This window comes from Xenopus laevis, chromosome 6L, assembly GCF_017654675.1.
Source record: "Xenopus laevis strain J_2021 chromosome 6L, Xenopus_laevis_v10.1, whole genome shotgun sequence".
In the NCBI taxonomy this organism is placed as follows: domain Eukaryota; kingdom Metazoa; phylum Chordata; class Amphibia; order Anura; family Pipidae; genus Xenopus; species Xenopus laevis.
Genome location: NC_054381.1, coordinates 149,093,479 through 149,115,043, shown reverse-complemented (window position 1 = coordinate 149,115,043; position 21,565 = coordinate 149,093,479). Strand labels below are relative to the sequence as shown.

Sequence of the window (21,565 nt, the reverse complement as noted above, 5' to 3'; positions counted from 1 at the left end):
ATGAAGACCAATCGAAAAGTTGCTTAGAATTAGCCATTCTATAACAAACTAAAAGTAAATTTAAGGGTGAACCACCACTTTAAGCCCCATAATCCTGTTCCGTTACAAGCCATGGATTTCAAATAGGATCTCGGTAGTGACCCAACCTAACCTGCCCTGCTATTACCCGCACCAGCCCACATCCGCTTCCTGGGGTCCCTTTATAGACCCGCGCCGCCGATGACGTTACAAAAGGGGCGGGCAGACGCGACACTATGAACCCGGAAGTCGGATGCCGCCACCCGTGAGGAGCACTGCGAGGTTGACCCGAACCCTCCCCAAACCACGGGTATCGGGTCGGCCCGCACATCACTAGATCTCGGATCACAGTGCTCTGGCTGCTTAAAGGAATTGTTCAGTGTAAAAAATAAAAACTGGCTAAATAGCCTGTGCAAAATAAAAAATGTTTCTAATATAGTTAGTTAGCCAAAAATGCAATGTGTAAAGGCTGGAGTGATTTGATGTATAACAAGTCAGTCAGAACCTGCTTTTCAGCTCTCTTGGTTTACACAGACTGGTTACCCTGGTTACCAGGCAGTAACCAATCAGAGACTTGAGGGGGGGCCACATGGGTCATATCTGTTGCTTTTGAATCTGAGCTGAATGCTGAGGATCAATTACAAACTCACTGAACAGTTATGTCCCATGTGGCCCCCCTTCAAGTCGCTGACTAACTCAGAGTTATTGAGCTGAAAAGCAGGAAGTTGGATTCTGGTTGTTTTATTAGACATCTGTTCACTCCAGCCTTTATTCATTACATTTTTGGCTAACTAACTATATTAGAAACATTTTTTATTTTGCACAGCCTATCTATTTACTCAGTTTTTATTTTCACACTGAACTATTCCTTTAACATAAAGTAGTGCCTCACAAATTGTCTGCTTTGTAAAGGAATAGAAAGTGGCCTATTTTTATTCCAGATCAAATGTCCAATTTTTTCAGTTTTCGGATAACTACTACAGAGCAGAGCTGATCGATGCGATGTCCAACTCTGTAACACCCGCAGTGAGTGTTAACAACGAATCCCGCACTCTGGATAATCTGAACGCAGATGTCCGCCTGATCCTTGAGGAAATTACTCGTTTTCTAAATATGGAGAAGCTCCTGCCCAGTTACAGGCATATTATAACAGTGAGGTGAGCTTTCTCTTTCTGCTCAGTCCAGGCACAACACAAGGCAGAGGTTATTCACACAATATTGCTTAATAACCTAACATTCATTTCACTTTTCCTCTTTTATAGTTGCCTGAGAGCCATCCGTATTCTACAAAAGAACGGCCATGTTCCCAGCGATCCAACGCTATTTAAGTCCTATGCAGAGAACGGGCACTTTGTGGACGTCCGAGTGGCCGCACTGGAAGCAGTTGTCGATTATACAAAAGGTAAAAATAATAACTGATGAATGTATTCGAATCCTTCAGCGCTGGTATTCGTCTCTATATTTTATCAGTATTAGTGATACTAACTGTACTTGTTTAAAAGCTCTGTGACTTGCACTGTAGAGCTCCTGGCGGCCCAGAGGATAATTTACAGCTTCTTAAAGTAGAAGAAAAGCTACAAAGGCAGTTTATTGTCACTAGATCAGCCACAATAGTGCAAGCTAAAATTCTGTATTTATTCTGAAGAATGCTTTACCATAAAAAAAAGCTACTCTCTCTGTTTGTTTAGGATAGCAGCTGCCATATTAGCTTAGTGTGACATCACTTCCTGCCTGAGTCTCTCCATGCTCACTCATAGCTCTGGGCTCAGATTACAGCAGAGAAGGGGGGGAGGAGCAAACTGAGCATGCTCAAGCCCTAGCCCTGGAGGTTTAAGATGAAAACAGGAAGTCTGATACAGAAGCCCATGAGTACACAATAGAAGGAAAGAAATGTGGTGTTTCTTTTGACAGAGGACTCAGAGCAGCATTACTTTGAGGGTTTACTGGTATTTTTTATAGACCTTTCTGATAAAGCTTACTTAGTTTTAACCGTTCGTTCTCCTTTAAGTCAGTAACGACAAATGCCCCCTCCCCTCTGCTGTCAGTCAATAGCATTTAGGCTCTGGAGAGATGAAGCTGCGCCCCTAATCCCAGCAAACTCTCTGACAGCTGCTTTGGGCCACCCTGTGCTGATACCATGTCAGTAATTGTCAAGGTTATGGTATTTGCAATTAGATACAATTTAAAAAGCTTATTATACTTCAATTAATGAGTTCATCAATGTACCTTAGTGGTATTGTGTGTGGGGTTCTGCATCACCCGTCCAAACCCAGTGCTGGGCTCAAGCACAACTCTCCATCCCTTAAAGGAACAGTTCAGTGTAAAAATAAAAACTATGTAAATAAATAGGCTGTGCAAAATAAAAAATGTTTCTAATATTGTTAGTTAGCCAAAAATGGAACGTATAAAGGCTGGAGTGACTGGATGTGTAACATAATAGCCATAACACTACTTCCTGCTTTGCAGCTCTCTTGTTTTCCACTGATTGGTTACCAGGCAGTAACCAATCAGAGACTTGAGTGGGGGCCACATGGGTCATATCTGTTGCTTTTGAATCTGAGCTGAATGCGGAGGATCAATTACAAACTCACGGAACAGTTATGTCCTATGTGGCCCCCCTTACAGTCACTGACTAACTCAGAGTTAGAGAGCTGCAAAGCAGGAAGTAGTGTTCTGGCTATTATGTTACACATCCAGTCACTCCAGCCTTTATACATTACATTTTTGGCTAACTAACTATATTGGAAACATTTTCTATTTTGCACAGCCTATCTATTTACCCAGTTTTTATTTTTATACTGAACTGTTCCTTTCACAGTGCTGGTTGGGAGATGATCTCTGTGCAAGAATCTTTCTGATTGGAGAGATCACCTGCATAGGGAATAGACCCCCCAACTGCGTGGGGTAGGATGAAAGAATTGTTAGCGCCGGCCAGTTGTGCAGAGATATTATATATATTAATATATATATTTTTATAGAGGGTGATAATGGACTAGTTCTGGATCCAAGTTCACTTCACTCTAAATGGTAACATAAAATAAAAGGTCATCATTGTGCATCATTGTATCCCTAATGCCATGGGTTTAGTTGACCCACTGCACCTTCCCTGGTGTATGGCAGAATCCAATGTGCTCCAAAAGCTTTGTACTGTATGCCACGGCATTTCTGGTTGTTAAAGAACATGTAAACCCCCCATACAAAAATATAATCAGTGAACATCTTCTTTTAAATCTTTAGAAACCTGCCACTGTGGTTGTTAAAAGGTTAACAGTAAGGCTGCAGCATCCCCTTAATCACTTAGAAATCCTTCTACTCCTCTAACCCACTCGGTCCCCTCGCTCAGGAATTTACTTGGGCTGTTGGCTAATGAGCATGATCAGTTCTTCTCAGCTCAGATTACTAAACACACCCTCCAGTCTAACAGCCAATGAAGAGATAGCATTGCTGGTTCCCATAGAAACTCTAGTTGTCTGATCCTATTTTTTTCTCCTAAACACCTCTCCTGAGCTCAACCCCCCTTTTTTTTTATCAAAGTACTGTATGTTGTGCCTGTGTAAACCCGCATTCTGCATTACTGATAATATGTCAGATGGAAAATGGCCGCCGGGTGAAAGCTGCTATTTGTTTTAGGAAAATGTGATGGCACTGGCAAATGGAGGGGGTGTATGCAGTACAAATGATGTGGCTTGGGCGGGGAAGATATGCCCAACTTATATACATGGTAGGAAATGTAGGCTTTACATGTCCTATAAAGGAAAACTATACCCCCAAAATGAAAATGAATACTTGAGCAACAGATAGTTTATATCAAATTAAGTGGCATATTAAAGAATCTTACCAAACTAGTATATATATTTAAGTAAATATTGACCTTTTACATCTCGCGCCTTGAACCACCATTTTGTGATGGTCTGTGTGCTGCCTCAGAGATCACCTGACCAGAAATACTACAGCTCTAACTATAACAACTCTGTCTGTTAATTGGCTCATGCGACCTTATCGTATTATTTGTTTGGTATGTTTGTGTTCACCGTGAATCTTACGATCCCAGGGGTCGGCCCTTATTTTTTTAAAATGTCAATTTTCTATTTATGATTAACCTAAAACTTGAAAAGTATATTATTATGAAAATAGTTTGTTTAAATGAAGCAGGGCTTTACTGTTTTATGCAATATCTTTTTATAGAGACCTACATTGTTTGAGGGGATAAATTTCTCCTTTAAGGGAATTGCCCATGGACAGCTTGTTTGTTGTCACAGATATGCAAATCTAAGCCTAAAAGTGGCCATAGACGCAAATATCCGCTCGTTTGGCGACATAGTCAAACGAGCGGATCTTTCCCCGATATGCCATTAACGAGCATGGCTATATCGGGGGTAATCTGAACATTCGGCTGTACGGCCGAACGATCCGATTACGATGTGCAATGGGCTCCGGCGGGATCGTTCGGGTCAAAATTAAACCTGTCCGATTGACCAAACGATCGATCTCCGCCGGACGAAAGATGTCTGCACTCTCCACACACGATCCGAAAATCCTACGAATCTTTTGATTCGTACGATAGGATCTGTGCGTCTATGGCCAGCTTTAGTCTGGAGCAGCACCATTTCAGTAGGAATATGGGGATAAAAGCCTGTTAATCTCAATTGTTTTGTTAGTTGACAGAAGCTGCGAGGACCTGCAGTGGCTGCTAACCATGGCACAGAACGATCCTGTCCCGTATATTCGGTAAGTAGTGTAAAGCAATGCTGGTTTGTGCACTTGTATATGAGAGTCCCAGTTTGGTGGTAGATTCCACATGAAGCCGTCAGGCTTGATACCTAGACTGTACTTATGCACACTCAGCCTGGTTCTTATTTAGGAACTGTTAATAAAGAGCATCTTTTGAATATAATAATTTATCATTTATCTCATGGCCGAATGTTGTTCTCTGCATTACATGCTATAGATCAGGGATCCCCAACCAGTAGCTCGTGAGCAACACGTTGCTCTCCAACCCCTTGGATGTTGCTCCCAGTGGCTTCAAAGCAGGTGATTATTTTTGAATTCCAGGCTTGAAGGCAAGTCTTGGCTGTATAATAACCAGATGTACTGCCAAACAGAGCCTCAATATAGATTGAAAATCCTCATAGGGGCTACCAAATGGCAAATCACAGCACTTATTTGGCACCCCAAGAACATTTTTCAAGCTTGTGTTGCTCCCCAACTCATTTTTCTTCTGAATGTTGCTCACGGGCTCAAAAGGTTGGGGATCCCTGCTATAGATGCACCTTGCTTTGTGTTCCTTTGTTGTATAAGGGTTAGGGTTGACCAAGCAGAAAGAAAATATAACTCTAAGCAACTTTCCAATACAGATATGGGATCTGTTATCCAAAATGCTTGGGACCTGGGGTAATTTCCGTAATTTGGATCTTCATACTTTAAAGGTGTTGTTCACCTTTAAATTAACTTATTATTTGTGGCTTTTGACTTATTTAGCTTTTTATTTACTTTGTAATTTCAGCTGGTTGCTAGGGTCCAAATTACCCTAGTGAGATTTCAGTTTAGAAATCTGACATGGGGCTAGACATTTTGTCAATTTCCCAGCTGCCCCTGGTCATGTGACTTGTGCCTGCACTTTAGGAGAGAAATGCTTTCTGGCAGGCTGCTGTTTTTCCTTCTCAATGTAACTGCATGTGTCTCATGGGTTTTTACTGGGTTTTTACTATTGAGTGTTGTTCTTAGATCTACCAGGCAGCTGTTATCTTGTGTTAGGGAGCTGCTATCTGGTTACCTTCCCATTGTTCTTTTGTTTGGCTGCTGGGGTGGAAAAGGGAGGGGGTGATATCACTCCAACTTGCAGTACAGCAGTAAAGAGTGATTGAAGTTTATCAGAGCACAAGTCACATGACTTGGGGCAGCTGGGAAATCGACAATTTCCCCCCCCCCCCATGGGCCTCTTTCTTTCTCCTGACAACTTCCTTGACTGCTCCAGCAGAATTCTGCACTGAAATCCATTTCTCAAAAGAGCAAAAAGATTTTTTTATATTTAATTTTGAAATCTGACATGGGGCTAGACATTTTGTCAATTTCCCAGCTGCCCCCAGTCATGTGACTTGTGCCTGCACTTTAGGAGAGAAATGCTTTCTGGCAGGCTGCTGTTTTTCCTTCTCAATGTAACTGAATGTGTCTCAGTGGGACATGGGTTTTTACTATTGAGTGTTGTTCTTAGATCTATCAGGCAGCTGTTATCTTGTGTTAGGGAGCTGTTATCTGGTTATCTTCCCCTTGTTCTTTAGTTTTTCTGCTGGGGGGGGGAGGGGGTGATATCACTCCAACTTGCAGTACAGCATTAAAGTGTGATTGAAGTTTATCAGAGCACAAGTCACATGACTTGGGGCAGCTGGGAAATTGACAAAATGTCTAGCCCCATGTCAGATTTCAAAATTGAATATAAACAAATCTGTTTGCTCTTTTGAGAAATGGATTTCAGTGCAGAATTCTGCTGGAGCAGCACTATTAACTGATTCATTTTGTAAATTTTTTTTTTCCCATGACAGTATCCCTTTAATATCTTGGAAATCTTCAATTTTACATTTACTAATTTTTAAGGTTTACTTATCCTTCAATGCTATACAGCTACATGGTATTTACTGGGGGACTTTTTGCCTTTCCTGATTAGCCCCCTTTTGCCTACTAGTAATGTGCAAAGGATTAGATGTTCTGCTTGTATGTGACTGCAGTATGGGATCCACATTTGATTTAGGAACCCTGAGCTGTAGCTCAGACACAAACTCACTGCTGCAGTTTCCCACTAGGGGGAGCGTATGTTTGTCTGCAAACTGGACACGCTATTACACAAAGCAGGGGGGCTGCACTTTATACTCTATAAAAGTGTGGAAAATGCTGTGCCGGCCCCATATTGCTTGGATTAAAGAGGAAAGCCTCTTCTTATAACTTTGGTAATTGGTCTCCATAGTACAGAATCCGTGTTGTTACTCACGTTGCTTTCCTGTGCTTATTGTGGCTGGAGACTACAAGCCATGTCTATGATATAGCCAGTCCCCTCGCTTGCAAAGAGAACGGGGTTTATGACTTTAAATGGAATCTATGCTAGTCTTTTTCTATATTTAACAAAGTGTAAATGATTTCTATATTATACAAGTTGCTATGGGGTGTAACTGATCACCCATACATGACACAGGAATAGGAGAATTGTGATTGGCAGCCTGAGAGGCACAAATAGTCAAATTCTAATTCCTAAAGGGCCAGAGTATGATAAATCTCGACAATCGAATTTGAGTTTCTTAAAAAACTCGAATCAAGTTTGGATTATTCCCTAGTCGGATTTTACAGTTTTGACCATAAAAACCACACCACCCCTTCCAGTAATACAAAACCATGTGCCGGGAAGCACTGCCAGTAGTATCTCAATATGAAAAAGGAGTATGCGTTTACCTTGGTGTGCCAGTGATCTAGTACTTTCTATTTAAAGGAATACTGTCATGGAAAATAATGTTGCTCCAGCAGAATTCTGCACTGAAAGCCATTTCTCAAAAGAGCAAACTGATTTTTTTATATTCAGTTTTGAAATCTGAAATGGGGCTAGACATATTGTCAATTTCCCAGATGCCCCCAGTCATGTGACTTGCTCTGATAAACTTCAGTCACTCTCTTCTAATGTACTACAAATTCATCCCAGCAGCCTAACAGAACAATGGGAAAGTAATCAGATAACAGCTCCCTAACAGAAGATAACAGCTGCCTGGTAGATCTAAGAACAGCACTCAGTAGTATAATCCAGGTCACACTGCGACACATTCAGTTACATTGAGTAGGAGAAACAACAGCCTGCCAGAAAGCAGTTCCATCCTAAAGTGCTGGCTCTTTCTGAAAGCACATGACCAGGCAAAATGGTCTGAGATGCCCCTACACACCAATATTACAACTAAAAAAATACACTTACTAGTTCAGGAATGAAATTTAATATTGTAGAGTGAATTATTTGCAGTGTAATTTAAAAATAAAAACTACACGATAAAATCATGACAGAATCCCTTTAACATGTTTCCTTGTGGGTTTACTAGTTTAGTTTGTATTGATTCAGTCTCTTGAATGCATATACAGGTGTATATGTCCTGTTGTATTCAAAGATCATAATGTTATTGCTGTGACCAAAATGTACAAATATTAGAGAAACAAGGGGTGCCCCTTTAACGTTCACTAACACATGCACCCTGGGGATTGCTAAACTCTGCACCAACACTGGATTCAAACTCTCGTGCAGAGAGCAAGGTCAGGGGACGCAGACTTGCCCTTTGTTCTGCATCCTCCTTAAAGGAGCAGTTTAGTGTAAAAATAAAAACTGGGTAAATAAGTTGTGCAAAGAGGGACGAGGCAGAGGTGCCCCCTGTACCCGCTGCTCGTTGCCATGGCAATAGAGCCCCTAGCCATCCTGATCTTTAAGATCCAGATATTATAGGTCTTAATATAGGAAAACTAGAGCAGAGGGTATCCCTGTACGCAGATGATATGCTTGCCTACCTGGCTAACCCAGAGGTATCCTTACAAAAACTGCTCCAGGTAGTCAACACATATGGGGACCACTCAGGCTTAAGGGTCAACTGGTAGAAGTCCATCATACTCCCTATAGACGAGATCATCCTCACGCCCTCTTTGATCACCCTACCATTGCAATGGGTCGGCTCTTTCAAATACCTAGGCATCAGGGTCCAGAAGAACCTAGTTAGATGCGTGGCAAATAATCTGGACCCAGTGGTACAAGACTACCGAAAGAAAAGAATTACCTGGGCGAGCTTGCCTCTCTTGCTGGTGGGGAGAATTGATCTAACAAAAATGGTATATCTACCTAAGGTTTTGTTTAAGCTGCACAATTCCCCGATATATATCCCCCAAAAATGGTTCAAGCAAATAGATAAAATAACTCTAGCCTTCACCTGTGAGGGACAAACACCCTGCATAAGTCTAAGTACTATGCAACTCCCAACAACAAAAAGGGGACTGTCCCTTCCCAACTTCATGCTCTATTGCCATGCTTCACATTTGGTGTATGCGCACTGGTGGCTATCACTGGACCTCAACAACCAGCCACTCCTGGTGGAGGCCAACCTGCGCCACATCACTAGAAGCCTTAGCTAACCATCTATACAGAGGAGAACAATCCGTTTCCCCCACCACTACCTTATTAATAAAATATCTGGAAATGACCTCAAACAATTGTATCCCAGACTGCACACCTGGTCCCCAGGCACACCCCTATGAGCAAACAAAAAACTCCCCCACCTGTAAAAGCTCCCACAGGCAGGCAAATGGGCTTCTCTAGGAGTAAAGTACCTGGGTCAAGTGGTAGATAGTGGCCAATTTAAACCCGGCAGTTGAAGGAAGCCTACCAACTCCCACCCCATATGCTATTTAGATATATCCAGCTATGGCACTCCTTCCAGGCCGAGTTCACCGGCAGGCCACTAGATATCACCCAGAGTTTGCTAGAACGACATCTCAGACGACCCTCTCTACAAAAAGCAATCACTCTGCTATATTTCATCTTGGGCAAGCTCTCACTATCCCACCTAGAAGAACTATGCCTAAGATGGGCCGTTGAGATCCCTGGGATAGATGAGGAGGTAATTTTAGACCAGATCCTGGAACTCACAATCTCTGAGACAGATAGGCTTATACAAATTAAGTTTATCCATAGAACATAGCTAGCCTCCCAAAGGCTAGCAAAAATGTATCCAGGTATGCCAGAAACCTGCTACAAATGTGGGCTGGAAGTAGGTGCACTGATTTCTGGAGGTGTTTACATATCCAGCAATACTGGAAAAACATACTAGAATTTATACAATCCAACTTTGGCCTCTCCTACATAAGATCCCCCGAACTGTGCCTGATGGGGGTTACAGACCCCCTAACGCTCAAGTCATATCAGAGGCTGTTCTTTCTATAAATGCTATATTATGCAAAAAAAGCCACCAGGCCACCCACAGTGACCCACTGGAAAAAATCCATAAATTAAATACTCCCACTGCAGAAAGCAGTATACACGGCTAGTGGTTGCCCAAATTCACGGCAATCTGGGGACCTTGGCTAGACTTGCAAAATACAGCAGCTCTGTGAATAGCCTAGCGGAACACGTGAAGCACACCTTAGAAATGATGAAAAACAAGACAGCCTTTTTTTTATTTCACTGTACCAAATGAATAGGATATGTTATGCTATTTTTTCCTTTATATTGTTCCTTTTTAACAGGTTTCACACTGTTCCAATAACACATTCCCCTCATTGTGTTTTATAAGGGGGTTAATGTATGTATTTTTTTCTCTTTTTGTTTTGCTGAAAATGTCAAATAAAAACTTTTAAAAAAAATAGGTTGTGCAAAATAAAAAATGTAACGTACGTTAGTCAGAAATGTAAAGTTTAAAGGCTGGTGTGACTGGATGTATAACATAATAGTCAGAACACTACTTCCTGCTTTGCAGCTCTAACTCTTTAAAGGGATAGTTCACCTTTAAATTAACTTTTAGTATGTTATAGAACAATAGACAATTCTAAGTAACTTTTCAATTGGTCTTCATTATTTATATGTTTTTGATTATATGCCTTCTTCTTCTGACTCTTTCCAGCTTTCAAATAGGTTTTACTGACCCCATCTAAAAACAAATGCTCTGTAAGGCTACAAATGTATTGTTATTGCTAATTTTCATTACTCGTCTTTCTATTCAGGCCTCTCCTATTCATATTCCAATCTCCAATGCATGGTTGCTATGATAATTTGGACCCTAGCAACCAGATTGCTGAATTATTCAGAGCTGCTGAATAAAAAGCTAAATAACTCAAAAACCACAAATAATATACATGAAATCCAATTGCAAATTGTCTCAGAATATCACTCTCTACATCATACTAAAAGTTAACTCAATGGTGAACAATCCCCTTTTACTAACTATGTTAGAAACTTTTTTTATTTAGCGCAGCCCATCTATTTACTCGGTTTTTATTTTTATACTGAACTGTTCCTTTAAAGAAGCAGTTCACATTTAGGTTAACTTATATATGTTATAAAATGTCCTATTAGCAACTTTTCAGTTGGTTTTCACTTTCTGTTTTGTATAGTTTTTCAATTATTTGACTTCCTCTTCTGCCTCTTTCGAGCTCTCAAATGGGGGGGGGGTGTCGCTGATACCCAAAAAACGATTGCTCTCTAAGGATAAAATTTTATTGTTATTGCTACTTTCTTAATTAATTATCTTTTGATTTAATCGACCTGCAGCTCATATTCCAGTCTCTCATTCAAGCCACTGCCTGGTTGCTAGGGTAAATTAGACTTGTCTCTCATTCAAGCCACTGCCTGGTTGCTAGGGTAAATTAGACTTGTCTCTCAATCAAGCCACTGCCTGGTTACAAGGGTAAATTAGACTCGTCTCTCAATCAATCCACTGTCTGGTTACAAGGGTAAATTAGACTCGTCTCTCATTCAAGCCACTGCCTGGTTGCTAGGGCAAATTAGACTCGTCTCTCATTCAAGCCACTGCCTGGTTGCTAGGGTAAATTAGACTCGTCTCTCATTCAAGCCACTGCCTGGTTGCTAGGGTAAATTAGACTCGTCTCTCATTCAAGCCACTGCCTGGTTGCTAGGGTAAATTAGACTCGAGCAATCTTATAGCTGCTGAACAAAAAGCTAAATCATTCAAAAAATTAAAAATGAAGACCAGTTTCAAATTGTTTCACAATATTACTGTTTACATGATGCTACAGTGAAGTTTACGGTGAACTACCCACTTAATTTGTACATGTGAATGACTCCTAGGGATGAAAGTTATACCCATGTGCCTCCCTCGCTTGTCCCTCACCTATACAGCTTTGACTTACACGTTCAAAACAAGAATGGTGGAACACAGCGAGATTGTTTTGCAGATATCAGGCCATTTTCTGGCCGCATCTTCTGCTTAGTGGTCAGTTAAGCAATACTCTAAAGATGAATTTCTGTATAGAAGAGAATGAGTAATTGTAATGTGTTTGTACCAAGGCTTATTTAGCTCTTCCTTATCATTATGTGCGTCTGTTTATCTTGCAGCTGCTCTTCCAAGGATGTTTATTGTGGCTTGTTCTTTGGCAATACGTTGTCCTGACCTTTTGTTTCCAATTCAGTTTTACAGCTATAATAATTCTCTATCGAAAAATAAATGTCCTGTCAACTGCCGGAGTGCCATAATCTTCCATCATTCCGTGTTTTTTTATTTTTTTTTCTAGGCACAAGATTTTCTACATGCTCGCAAAGAATCCCCCCTTCACCAAAAACACTGAGTCTCCTCTGTGCAATGAAGCTCTAGTTGATCAGCTTTGGAAGCTTATGAATTCAGGTACCTGCTTGCACCACTGTTTTTCATGGTCTTCTTCACTAAGTGCCCTGATTTCACTGTATGACACTTCACAAGTCTCATGAATTCCTTGAGTGCATAAAGCCACACAGGGAGCTTTCTATGTGTAGGACAAAACAGGCTCAAACTTAAGGTCCCCATAGACGCAAAGATTTTTCTGTGGTGAACGACCGATTATAGTGCAGTCCAACCAATCCGTCAAATTATCGTGAGGTTAGTGTGAATCAAACGATCGCGCATCTAATGATTCTGTCGATGTTGATCGAGCAGGTTAAAACATTTTCATCGGTCACTGCGAAATTTATCTACCGGTATTTTGCAGGGCCAAGAAGGCAGCTACCCTCAGTTTTCCTGGCTTCAACTAGACCAGGGGTCCTCAAACTTTTTTGGACCGGGGGAGGTGTTCGGCGTCCAATTCTGGAGTGCCAGCATTCAATTTGGCGGCCCAGTTGAAGACTGTCCGCGGCCCGTCGGTTGGGGACCCCTGAACTAGACAACATCACTTGAAATGGTCTTTTTAGTTGATGGTTCACCAAGGGTATTATCTTGAAACAATCGTTTAAATGTACAATTTCAATTCGTACACTTAAACAATCATTTCAAGATAATACGCTTGCTCTAATAACGAAAAGATCTTTTAATCTATGGCCAGCTTACCTCTATACCTTCTAGCATACAGCATTACCATTGCCAGACCATGATACACCTTATATCGGCAACCATTGACCCCGAGCATCATGTTGCTCACCAGTTAAAATAAATATCTGACTTGGAGGCAGAATATACAGGATTTTCTCCAAACAAAGCCTTCTGCATTGGGCTGCCCAATAACCAATCAGAATCCTTGTGTGGCACCCCCAAGGAATTTTTTCATGCATTTGTGACTCCCCCAATGCCTTTTACATTTGAGTGTGGCTCACAGGTAAACATTGTTGGAGAGCTGAGCTTTAGATGTATCAATTCCATTGTGTCATATTGAACAGTATAAAATTCAAATGACATATGCATGCAGCAGCTGAGTAGTAAAGGAATGGTGCCATCTCTGATGGATTCTTTATTCAAGGATCTCTGTGATATAAATAATATATCTTTTCCGAGCACTGCTTTTTATTGGTGGTTTGAAGGTATTCTTGCTGGAGACCTACTGACTGACAAGTCCCCACTCAAATCGATCATTCTTCTTGCATAGTTTTGGATTGCTGATATCATGAGATAGCGATGTCAAGGTTTGGGAGATCTGCATTGGAGAGCATTTAAGAGTTTGTAACTGTGAGCTTCTTGTGATTTTTAACCCACTAAAACCTAAATGTCTCTAATGGGGCAGCTATCTAGTAGAAGTCAGAAATCAGCAGCGCAATTTTCCATAGACTCGCTAGGCACAATGTGAATGAGAAATGTTCTCTTTGAATGTATTTTAGTGAAACTAGGGATGCACAGAATCCACTATTTTGGATTCGGCCGAACCCCCGAATCCGAACCCGAATTTGCATATGCAAATTAGGGGTAGGAAGGGAAAAACTTTTTTTACTTCCTTGTTTTGTGATAAAAAGTCATGCAATTTCCCTCCCCTAATTTGCATATGCAAATTCAGATTCGGTTCGGCTGCGTAGAAGGATTCAGCCGAATCCTGCTGAAAGAGGCCGAATCTCGAACCGAATCCTGGATTCGGTGCATCCCTAAGTTAAACCCATTTCCTCATTATATCGATTGAGACACCTTTATTGGCACTTTTTGAGGTTTCCTGCTGCAAAAAGCAAACAACACAGCTCCTTGCACCTGCCTTCAATTTGGGATATGTGATACCTTCGTTAGTGAGTCACACAAAGCCGCTGAATGTGCAAATAAAATAAGACGAAATATGAATCCATTACGACATTGTTTCCTAATACTCTGAGAAAAGAGCCGTGGTAATCTGCATGAAGCCACAGTTAATAAATCTTACCGGATGCCACACACACTGCACTTGTGTTATCCCTTTTGGGTTCCATTTGGGGGTTATATTCTTTTGACTCAAATTTCCATTAGAAAGTGTGAAATAGATTTAAGCTGTTTAAATATGAGGCTTGCATGCATTTAGATTCCACATGGCAAGCATATTGCTACACTAAGAGCCAGGTTTCATTTTGTTCCAAGGAGCCAATGACTTAAGGTGGCCATACACGGGCCGATAAAAGCTGCCGACAGACCGTGTCGGCAGCTTATTGGCCCGTGTATGGGGGCCCCCGACGGGCTTCCCCGATCGAGATCTGGCCGAAAGTCGGCCAGATCTCGATCGGATGGGGTTAAAAATCCCGTCGGATCGCGGCCGCATCTGTTCGTTGATGCAGTCCCGCGATCCGACCGCCCGTTTGGCGAACGCTAGGATCCGATCGTTGGGCCCTAGGGCCCACGATCGGATCAGCCCGATATTGCCCACCTCAAGGTGGGCATATCGGAGGGAGATCCGCTCGTTTGGCGACATCGCCAAACGAGCGGATCTATCCGTGTATGGCCACCTTAACTCATGAATATGCACTTCCCATTTTGATTTTCAAACTCAGATTTTTGGGTTTTTCTATTCTTAACAGTCCGAAGGTAGTATTTAACCCCACCGCTAGTGAAGTTCTTCCAGCTGAGTAATATCAGGGGTGCATTATTTTGGGCCAGTAGTTGTTGCTGCACCTCCAGTACTATTTTAATGGAATTCCTTATGAATAAACCAAGCAAGAAAGCATGTCCAATCTCCAGAGACTCTAATACTCTGGTATCCACTGTTTGTGATGTTAGGCTAAGGCCACACTAGGCGATAGCGCCGCGATTTGACTCGCGGCGACTTTTCGCCGCGACTTTTAAGCCGCAATCGCTGGGGAAACTTTTGCGCTGGCGTCTATGGGGAATCGCGAAAAATCGCCAGCGTAAAAACACACGCGGCGATCTTTTCTCTACTGTCGCTCGAAATTGCCTCGCTAGGCGATTTCGAGCGAAAATAGAAAAAAGATCGCCGCGTGTGTTTTTACGCTGGCGATTTTTCGCGATTCCCCATAGACGCCAGCGCAAAAGTTTCCCCAGCGATTGCGGCTTAAAAGTCGCAGCGAAAAGTCGCCGCGAGTCAAATCGCGGCGCTATCGCCTAGTGTGGCCTTAGCCTTAAGTTTGGGGTCCATGGCACTGCAGACAATTTCCCCAGACTGTTCAGATTGTGGTGAAAGAACCTTGATCAACAGTCAGATTCAAGTTGACCTACAAACACAAGGTACAACATCTTTTTCTCACACCTTTGTCTCATCGCCAGCTCAATGAAAGGGGAATCTATGAAGGGAAAACAAAAAAGAGAAACATACAAAAGCCGAAACGCAGTTCACCAAAACACACCTAAAAAAGACAAAAAGCCTTCTGGGAGAAAGTTCAGTGGCCAGATGAGCCCACCAAAGCAACCTAACGCTTACATTGACCATTCAATGACCTCTATATGTTTGGCACAAAGACATGGTTTTCTTTGATTATTATTACCCCTGTGTTTTTTAAACACTATTTAAACATAGCCCCTTCATTTCAGGTCATCATAATGTTTGGGACAATTGGCTTCACAGGTGTTTGTCATTACTCAGGTGTGTTGCATTGCTTCATTAGTGCAGGAGATAAGATACCTAACCTTTCTTCTACCATTTGGAGTCTGTACTGTAGTTGCCATTGTTCAATATGAGGAGAAATTTGTGCCAACGTAAGTCAAGGAAGCTATTTTATTATGAGGCTGAAAAACAAGGATAAAACCATTAGAGACAAAATCAACTGGAATATCATTAAGAAGAAAGAATCTACTGGTGAGCTCTGTAATCGCAGGGATTGATAGGCCAAGTAAGACCTTCACTACTGATGACAGAAGAATCCTCACTATGGTAAAGAAAAATCCTCGCTCATCCAACAGATCCGAAACACTCTTCAGTGTCTTTGTCAGAGACTACTATCCACAGTTCTGAAAAAAGATGCAATGGACAGGCAAGACCAAGATCAACCTGTATCAGAGTGTTGTCAAGAGGAAAGTGTGGCGACACAAAGGAACTGCCCAATATCCAAAGCATACCAGATCATCTGTTACATTCATGGTGCTGGGAGTGTTCTAGCTTGGGCATGTACTGGCACACTTATCTCCATTGATGATGTAACTGCTGATGGCAGTTGCACAATGAGTTCTGAGTTGTTTAGAAATATTTTATCTGCTCAAGTTCCACTAAATGCCTCCAAACTCATTAGACAGCACTTCATCCTGCAACAAGATAATGATCTCAAACATACTGCTAAAGCTGGCCATAGATGCACAGATCTGATCGTACAAATCCTCAATTCGTACGATTTTCGGGTCTTGTGTGGAGTGTCCCATCTGTCATGCGATGCCGATCGGTCGCTCAGTCGATCGGACAAGTTAGAAAATTTCTTTTGGCTGCCGATAATATCTCTGTGTGTATTGCCGATTTGACAATCTTCAGTGGGAGACTTTCACTAGCTTTTGTCGGACATAACTTGCGTACGATTTTTGTCAGGGGCAGAACATTGGCTGATCTGTTCTTTTACTACTTTATTTGATCTGAATGGTTAGTGGCAGGTCAGGAGATGGGTAAGTCCAATCATTCGAGGATTTGAACGATTGGATCTTTGCATCTATGGCCAGCTTAAGGCAACGGGAGTTTCTCAAAGCAAAAAAAAAATAGAAAATTCTTGAATGGCCAAGCCAATCACCTGATTTAAATCAAATTGATCATGCCTTCAACATGCCCAAGAGGAAACAAGCCCCATGGAATAAGCAGGAGTTGAATATAACTGCAGTAGAGGCTTGGCAGAACGTCATCAGAGAAGATACTCCACACCTGGTGATTGTCTATGAATTGCAGATTTCAAGCAGTCATTGCATGCAAGGGATATGCAACAAAGTACTAAACATGACTACTGTAATATACCTACCATTACTTTGTCCTAAAAATTATGGTGCCCTGAAATGAGGGGGATTTAAAACAGAAGGGTAAATCACAGAAAATGTGTCCCAAACATTATGGAGGGCACTGTAGCTATATGCACAGCCTTTCGAGATCCTTTCACATTGCATTTAGTCCTACGATCCTCCTTCCCTCAGCCATCATGGCTTGTAGTGTGGCCAAACATTTTAGACAGCTTGTTGATTGGTTAGATAACTTGAAAATGCTCCATGTGGGGTGGCTTGAGTTGATGCAGTAAGGGTAAGATACACTATTGGATGTAGGTGCTTTGTTATTGCCCTTGATTCTGATACAAAGAGAACCGTTCTTATATGTTTTAGGCCAGGAGAAGGTCACTAGGGCAAGTCATTTCCATATATACAGCTGCCTCTCTGGCTATTAGAGAAACCTTCCTGTGCCGCTTATTTCTCCGAGCACCTTTGTAAGTCATTAGAAGAAAAAAAAACAGTAATTTTGGTACTTTCGCCCCAAGGCGCTTACAGAATGGTCGATGAGTGGGTGCCATTTAATATCACCGGGAGGAAACACAGCTATAAAACAGCAATGGAGCATGGAGCTTCGAAACAAGGATTTTATTGTGCATTTGAGCTCCTGGTTACTTGATTATTTTTTTTTCCATTCAATGTGTTTTTGTTACGCTCTAGGGGGTGGGGTGAATGGGGAGGTTGCTTGCCAAGCTTTGAAGCTGCCAGATGTTGAAACAAGGAACTGGAGAATTGTGCTGTATCCCTAAGAGCCGTCCTTCAGTCCCCTCCAAGCACAGAATATATATATTGTTTATCCCTTGTGGTTCCGGTGTAAAGGAAGAGCGTGTCTGGCTTATGTTCCATGCATGACACACTTATAAAGTGCTTATAGAGGCCATTATAGTGTTTACTGTCTAAACAAACTGGAAAAGAAACCCCTGTCAAGTGGAGGTTAGTGGAATATTAATGTAATGGGAGTCAATAGGGGGCTGCCATGGGGAACTTTTTGCTGAAATGGAAAAGTGAAAGGATGAGTTCTGGGCTCATTTTGAGCAGATTATTCTTAATTTACATTAAAGGGGAACTATCGTGAAAATGATAATTTAATATAAGCTTCATTATACCGAAATAAGAAACTTGAATACAATCAATTAAAAATTCTGCATTGTTTATAAGTTTATATTCACTATCCCTCTCTCAGTATCTGTTTCTCTTCATTCTGTCTTCATGCAGCAGTTGGGTGTCAGATGAATGATCCAATATATCTTATAGTGGGGCTCCTTTTGCCTAGAAGATGTATTAGAGATCACTCTATTAAAATCACCAGAAATCCTGTCTCTCTACATGCAGGATTTGTGCAAAAGGCAGTTATTTTGTTAGATTTTGTTTGTACTGGAATCCGTTATTTGAGTGAGCTCTAATTCATCTGCTAGGAAAGTAACCCCCCTATAAGATATATTGGATCATTCATCTGATACCCAACTGCTGCATGAAGACAGAATGAAGAGAAACAGATGCTGAGAGAGGAATAGTGAATATAAACTTGATTATTTAAGAAACAATGTATATTTTTTAATTGATTGTATTTAGAAATTTTCTTCAGTATTTTCATTTTCGCAATAGTTCCCCTTTAAATAGGACACGTTAAAGGTGTTTCATGGATGGGGGACCAACAACATCTCCATTTTATTTTAGTTTATGCTGTGGCAAGGGGATCACACATTCCACAGACTGTGGAATCTTCAGGGCATGATCAGACGCCATATTTAATTTCTTTCCTAGGTACGTCTCATGACTGGAGGTTAAGATGCGGGGCTGTGGATCTGTACCATATACTCTTTGGCCTCAGCCGACCTTCATGCCTACCTCTCCCAGAGCTTGGATTAGTGCTTAATCTGAAGGAGAAGAAGGCTGTGTTGAACCCCACCATCATTCCAGAGCCAGTGGCCTGTAACCCAGATCCGGTGCCAAGTGCCGGCATGCACGGGCAAGTCACAGCATTTCCGAGCAATGTAAGATTATTGCAAAATCACTTTTGTTCTAATAAGTGAAATAATCTACTGTAAGGAGTATTTAAGTCATTATTTATACTGCTGCTGGGATCTAAATCGGCTTTCAGGTTTGCAGCAGCCTTCTAATTAAAGGAAAAATTTGCAGCTTTGGGCAGATTGAAAAATTTCCACGTTTACTTGTAGGATGTTCATAATTGCGATTTCATCAATCAGTATCTTGGTTTCTTTCCTTGTGGCACTGATTGTAGGACCAGATAGATGCAGTTGGACATGGCAATCACTGATTCCACTGTAATGTTACATTGTGTTTCTCACCAGGAGGAAGATTCCAAGGAAGCCGTGGCCAGTGTTCTGTCCCAAGGTGTGAAACGGAAAGCTGAGGCGTCTCTCGACTCATCACTGGAGCCTGGGCAGGTACTGGAGAAGATTGAGGACAGCAATAAAGTCAAACTGAAAATGAGAGTAAGGACATGTAGCTTCTGCTTCCCTTATCAGGATAAGGGGAGTCTGAATTATAAACATGGATCAGTGTGTAGTTATTTGGCTGCAGTCTCCTGGTAAGGTTAACAGGGCCTGTCGCTGAGTTGCACCAGTTCTGCCAGTTTTAAATATCGGCTCTTCTCGTATAAAGTTCCCTCCTGGAATTCATTTCCATCACTGGTTTGGCCACCAGTTTCTTCTCTGGCTACAACAGTAAGAGGCACATTTATCAAGGGTCGAATTTCGAATTCATGGGGTTTTTTTTAAAAAAAATCCCATGATCTAGAAATTCGACCAATTGGAATTTATTATAAAAATCTAATTTTTTAAACTCGGGTGAAATAAATCGGCCCGAAAACTTGAATTGCATTCGATTCGAATATTAGAAACTCCAAACAACAACAACTCCAAATTGATCCCTGGATGTTTCCCATTAATTTAAAAAGCAGGTTTTAGGTGTCGAATAGTCAAATTCGAGTTCTTAAAGGGCCAAAGTATCATAAATCTCAAAAATCGAATACATTTTTTTGAAAAACTCAAATCGAATTTGAACAATTCCCTAGTCGGGTTTGACAGTTTTGCCCATAATAAACTCGAAAATTCTAAATTCTCATTTTCAATTCGACCCTTGATAAATCTGCCCTTAAGTGTGCAGCCATCATTCTAGGCTTGGGTGTAATGGCAATGCAACGGCACAGGGCATATGTACTAGGGTTGCACCTAATCCAGGATTCGGTTCGTGATTCGGCCAGGATTCGGCATTTTAAGCAAGATTTGGATTTGGCCGAATCGTTCTGCATGGCCGAACCGAAACCAAATTTGCATATGCAAATTAGGGGCTGGGAGGGAAACCATGACTTTTATTCACTAAACAAGGAAGTAAAAGATGTTTTTCCCATCCCTAATTTGCATATGCAGATTTGGTTCGGTATTCGGACTAATCTTTCACAAAAGATTTGGGGGTTCAGCCGAATCCAAAATAGTGGATTTGGTGCATGTACACCGTATCTACAGCCTGTTGCTAAGCCTGAAATGATGCATGCACCTGGAGAAGAAAGAGACTGTGATGGCGGGCCGGTAATAGGGAGCTGGGGGGTTGCAAGTGATTGGCATTAAAAGAAAAATAGAATATTTTAAATCTGATGCGGACACATTCCTGTAAAGTAAAAGGTTTATTAATCGTGTTGGTGTCACTATAAGATTGCTATAGTAAATAGACATAGTAACCCCAGTATTGCAGTTCCGACAGCCCTGTTCTAATGCAAATATGTTTATTTCCCCAGCAGGCTAGGGGAAGCAGTATTCATTTGTACTGTTCATTTCCAAGTAGGGATGCACCGAATCCAGGATTCTGTTAGGGATTCGGCCTTTTTCAGCAGGATTCAGATTCGGCCAAATCCTTCTGTCCCACCGAATCGAAATCCTTATTTGCATATGCAAATTAGGGGTGGGGAGGGAAATCGCGTCACTTTTTGTCACAAAACAAGGACAAAATAGTGATTTGGTGCATCCCTACTTCCAAGGCTGTTCCTGTGGCACAATAGGACATGATAAAGGCCCACTCCTTTGCTTACCCCATAATATTGAAACAAACCCGTTTTATTTTGTGACCTTTACTACTCCACTCTTGATCTTGAAAATAGCTCCTCTGGTGTCCCACATGTGCCTGCACCTTTACACCTGTCTTCTAATACCTCTTGTCCAGCCAACCAAGTACTAATTCGTTGGAGACACAACACACCAGCA

The 21,565-nt window shown here is 41.6% G+C and overlaps 1 protein-coding gene across 2 annotated transcripts in view; it reads left to right on the top strand.

Annotated features, from left to right (window-relative positions):
- taf2.L (TATA-box binding protein associated factor 2 L homeolog) overlaps positions 1-21,565 on the top strand; it is a 74,367-nt gene that overhangs the window by 48,067 nt on the left and 4,735 nt on the right. Inside the window, exons 19-24 of one of the 2 annotated variants that reach the window (XM_018268229.2) lie at positions 982-1,175; positions 1,281-1,420; positions 4,677-4,746; positions 12,268-12,377; positions 19,110-19,339; positions 19,658-19,753. In XM_018268229.2, the coding sequence (XP_018123718.1) occupies positions 982-1,175; positions 1,281-1,420; positions 4,677-4,746; positions 12,268-12,377; positions 19,110-19,339; positions 19,658-19,753 (840 nt within the window). Of the gene's footprint in view, positions 1-981; positions 1,176-1,280; positions 1,421-4,676; positions 4,747-12,267; positions 12,378-19,109; positions 19,340-19,657; positions 19,802-21,565 lie in introns of both variants that reach the window. The other variant, XM_018268228.2, reaches the window with a different exon arrangement.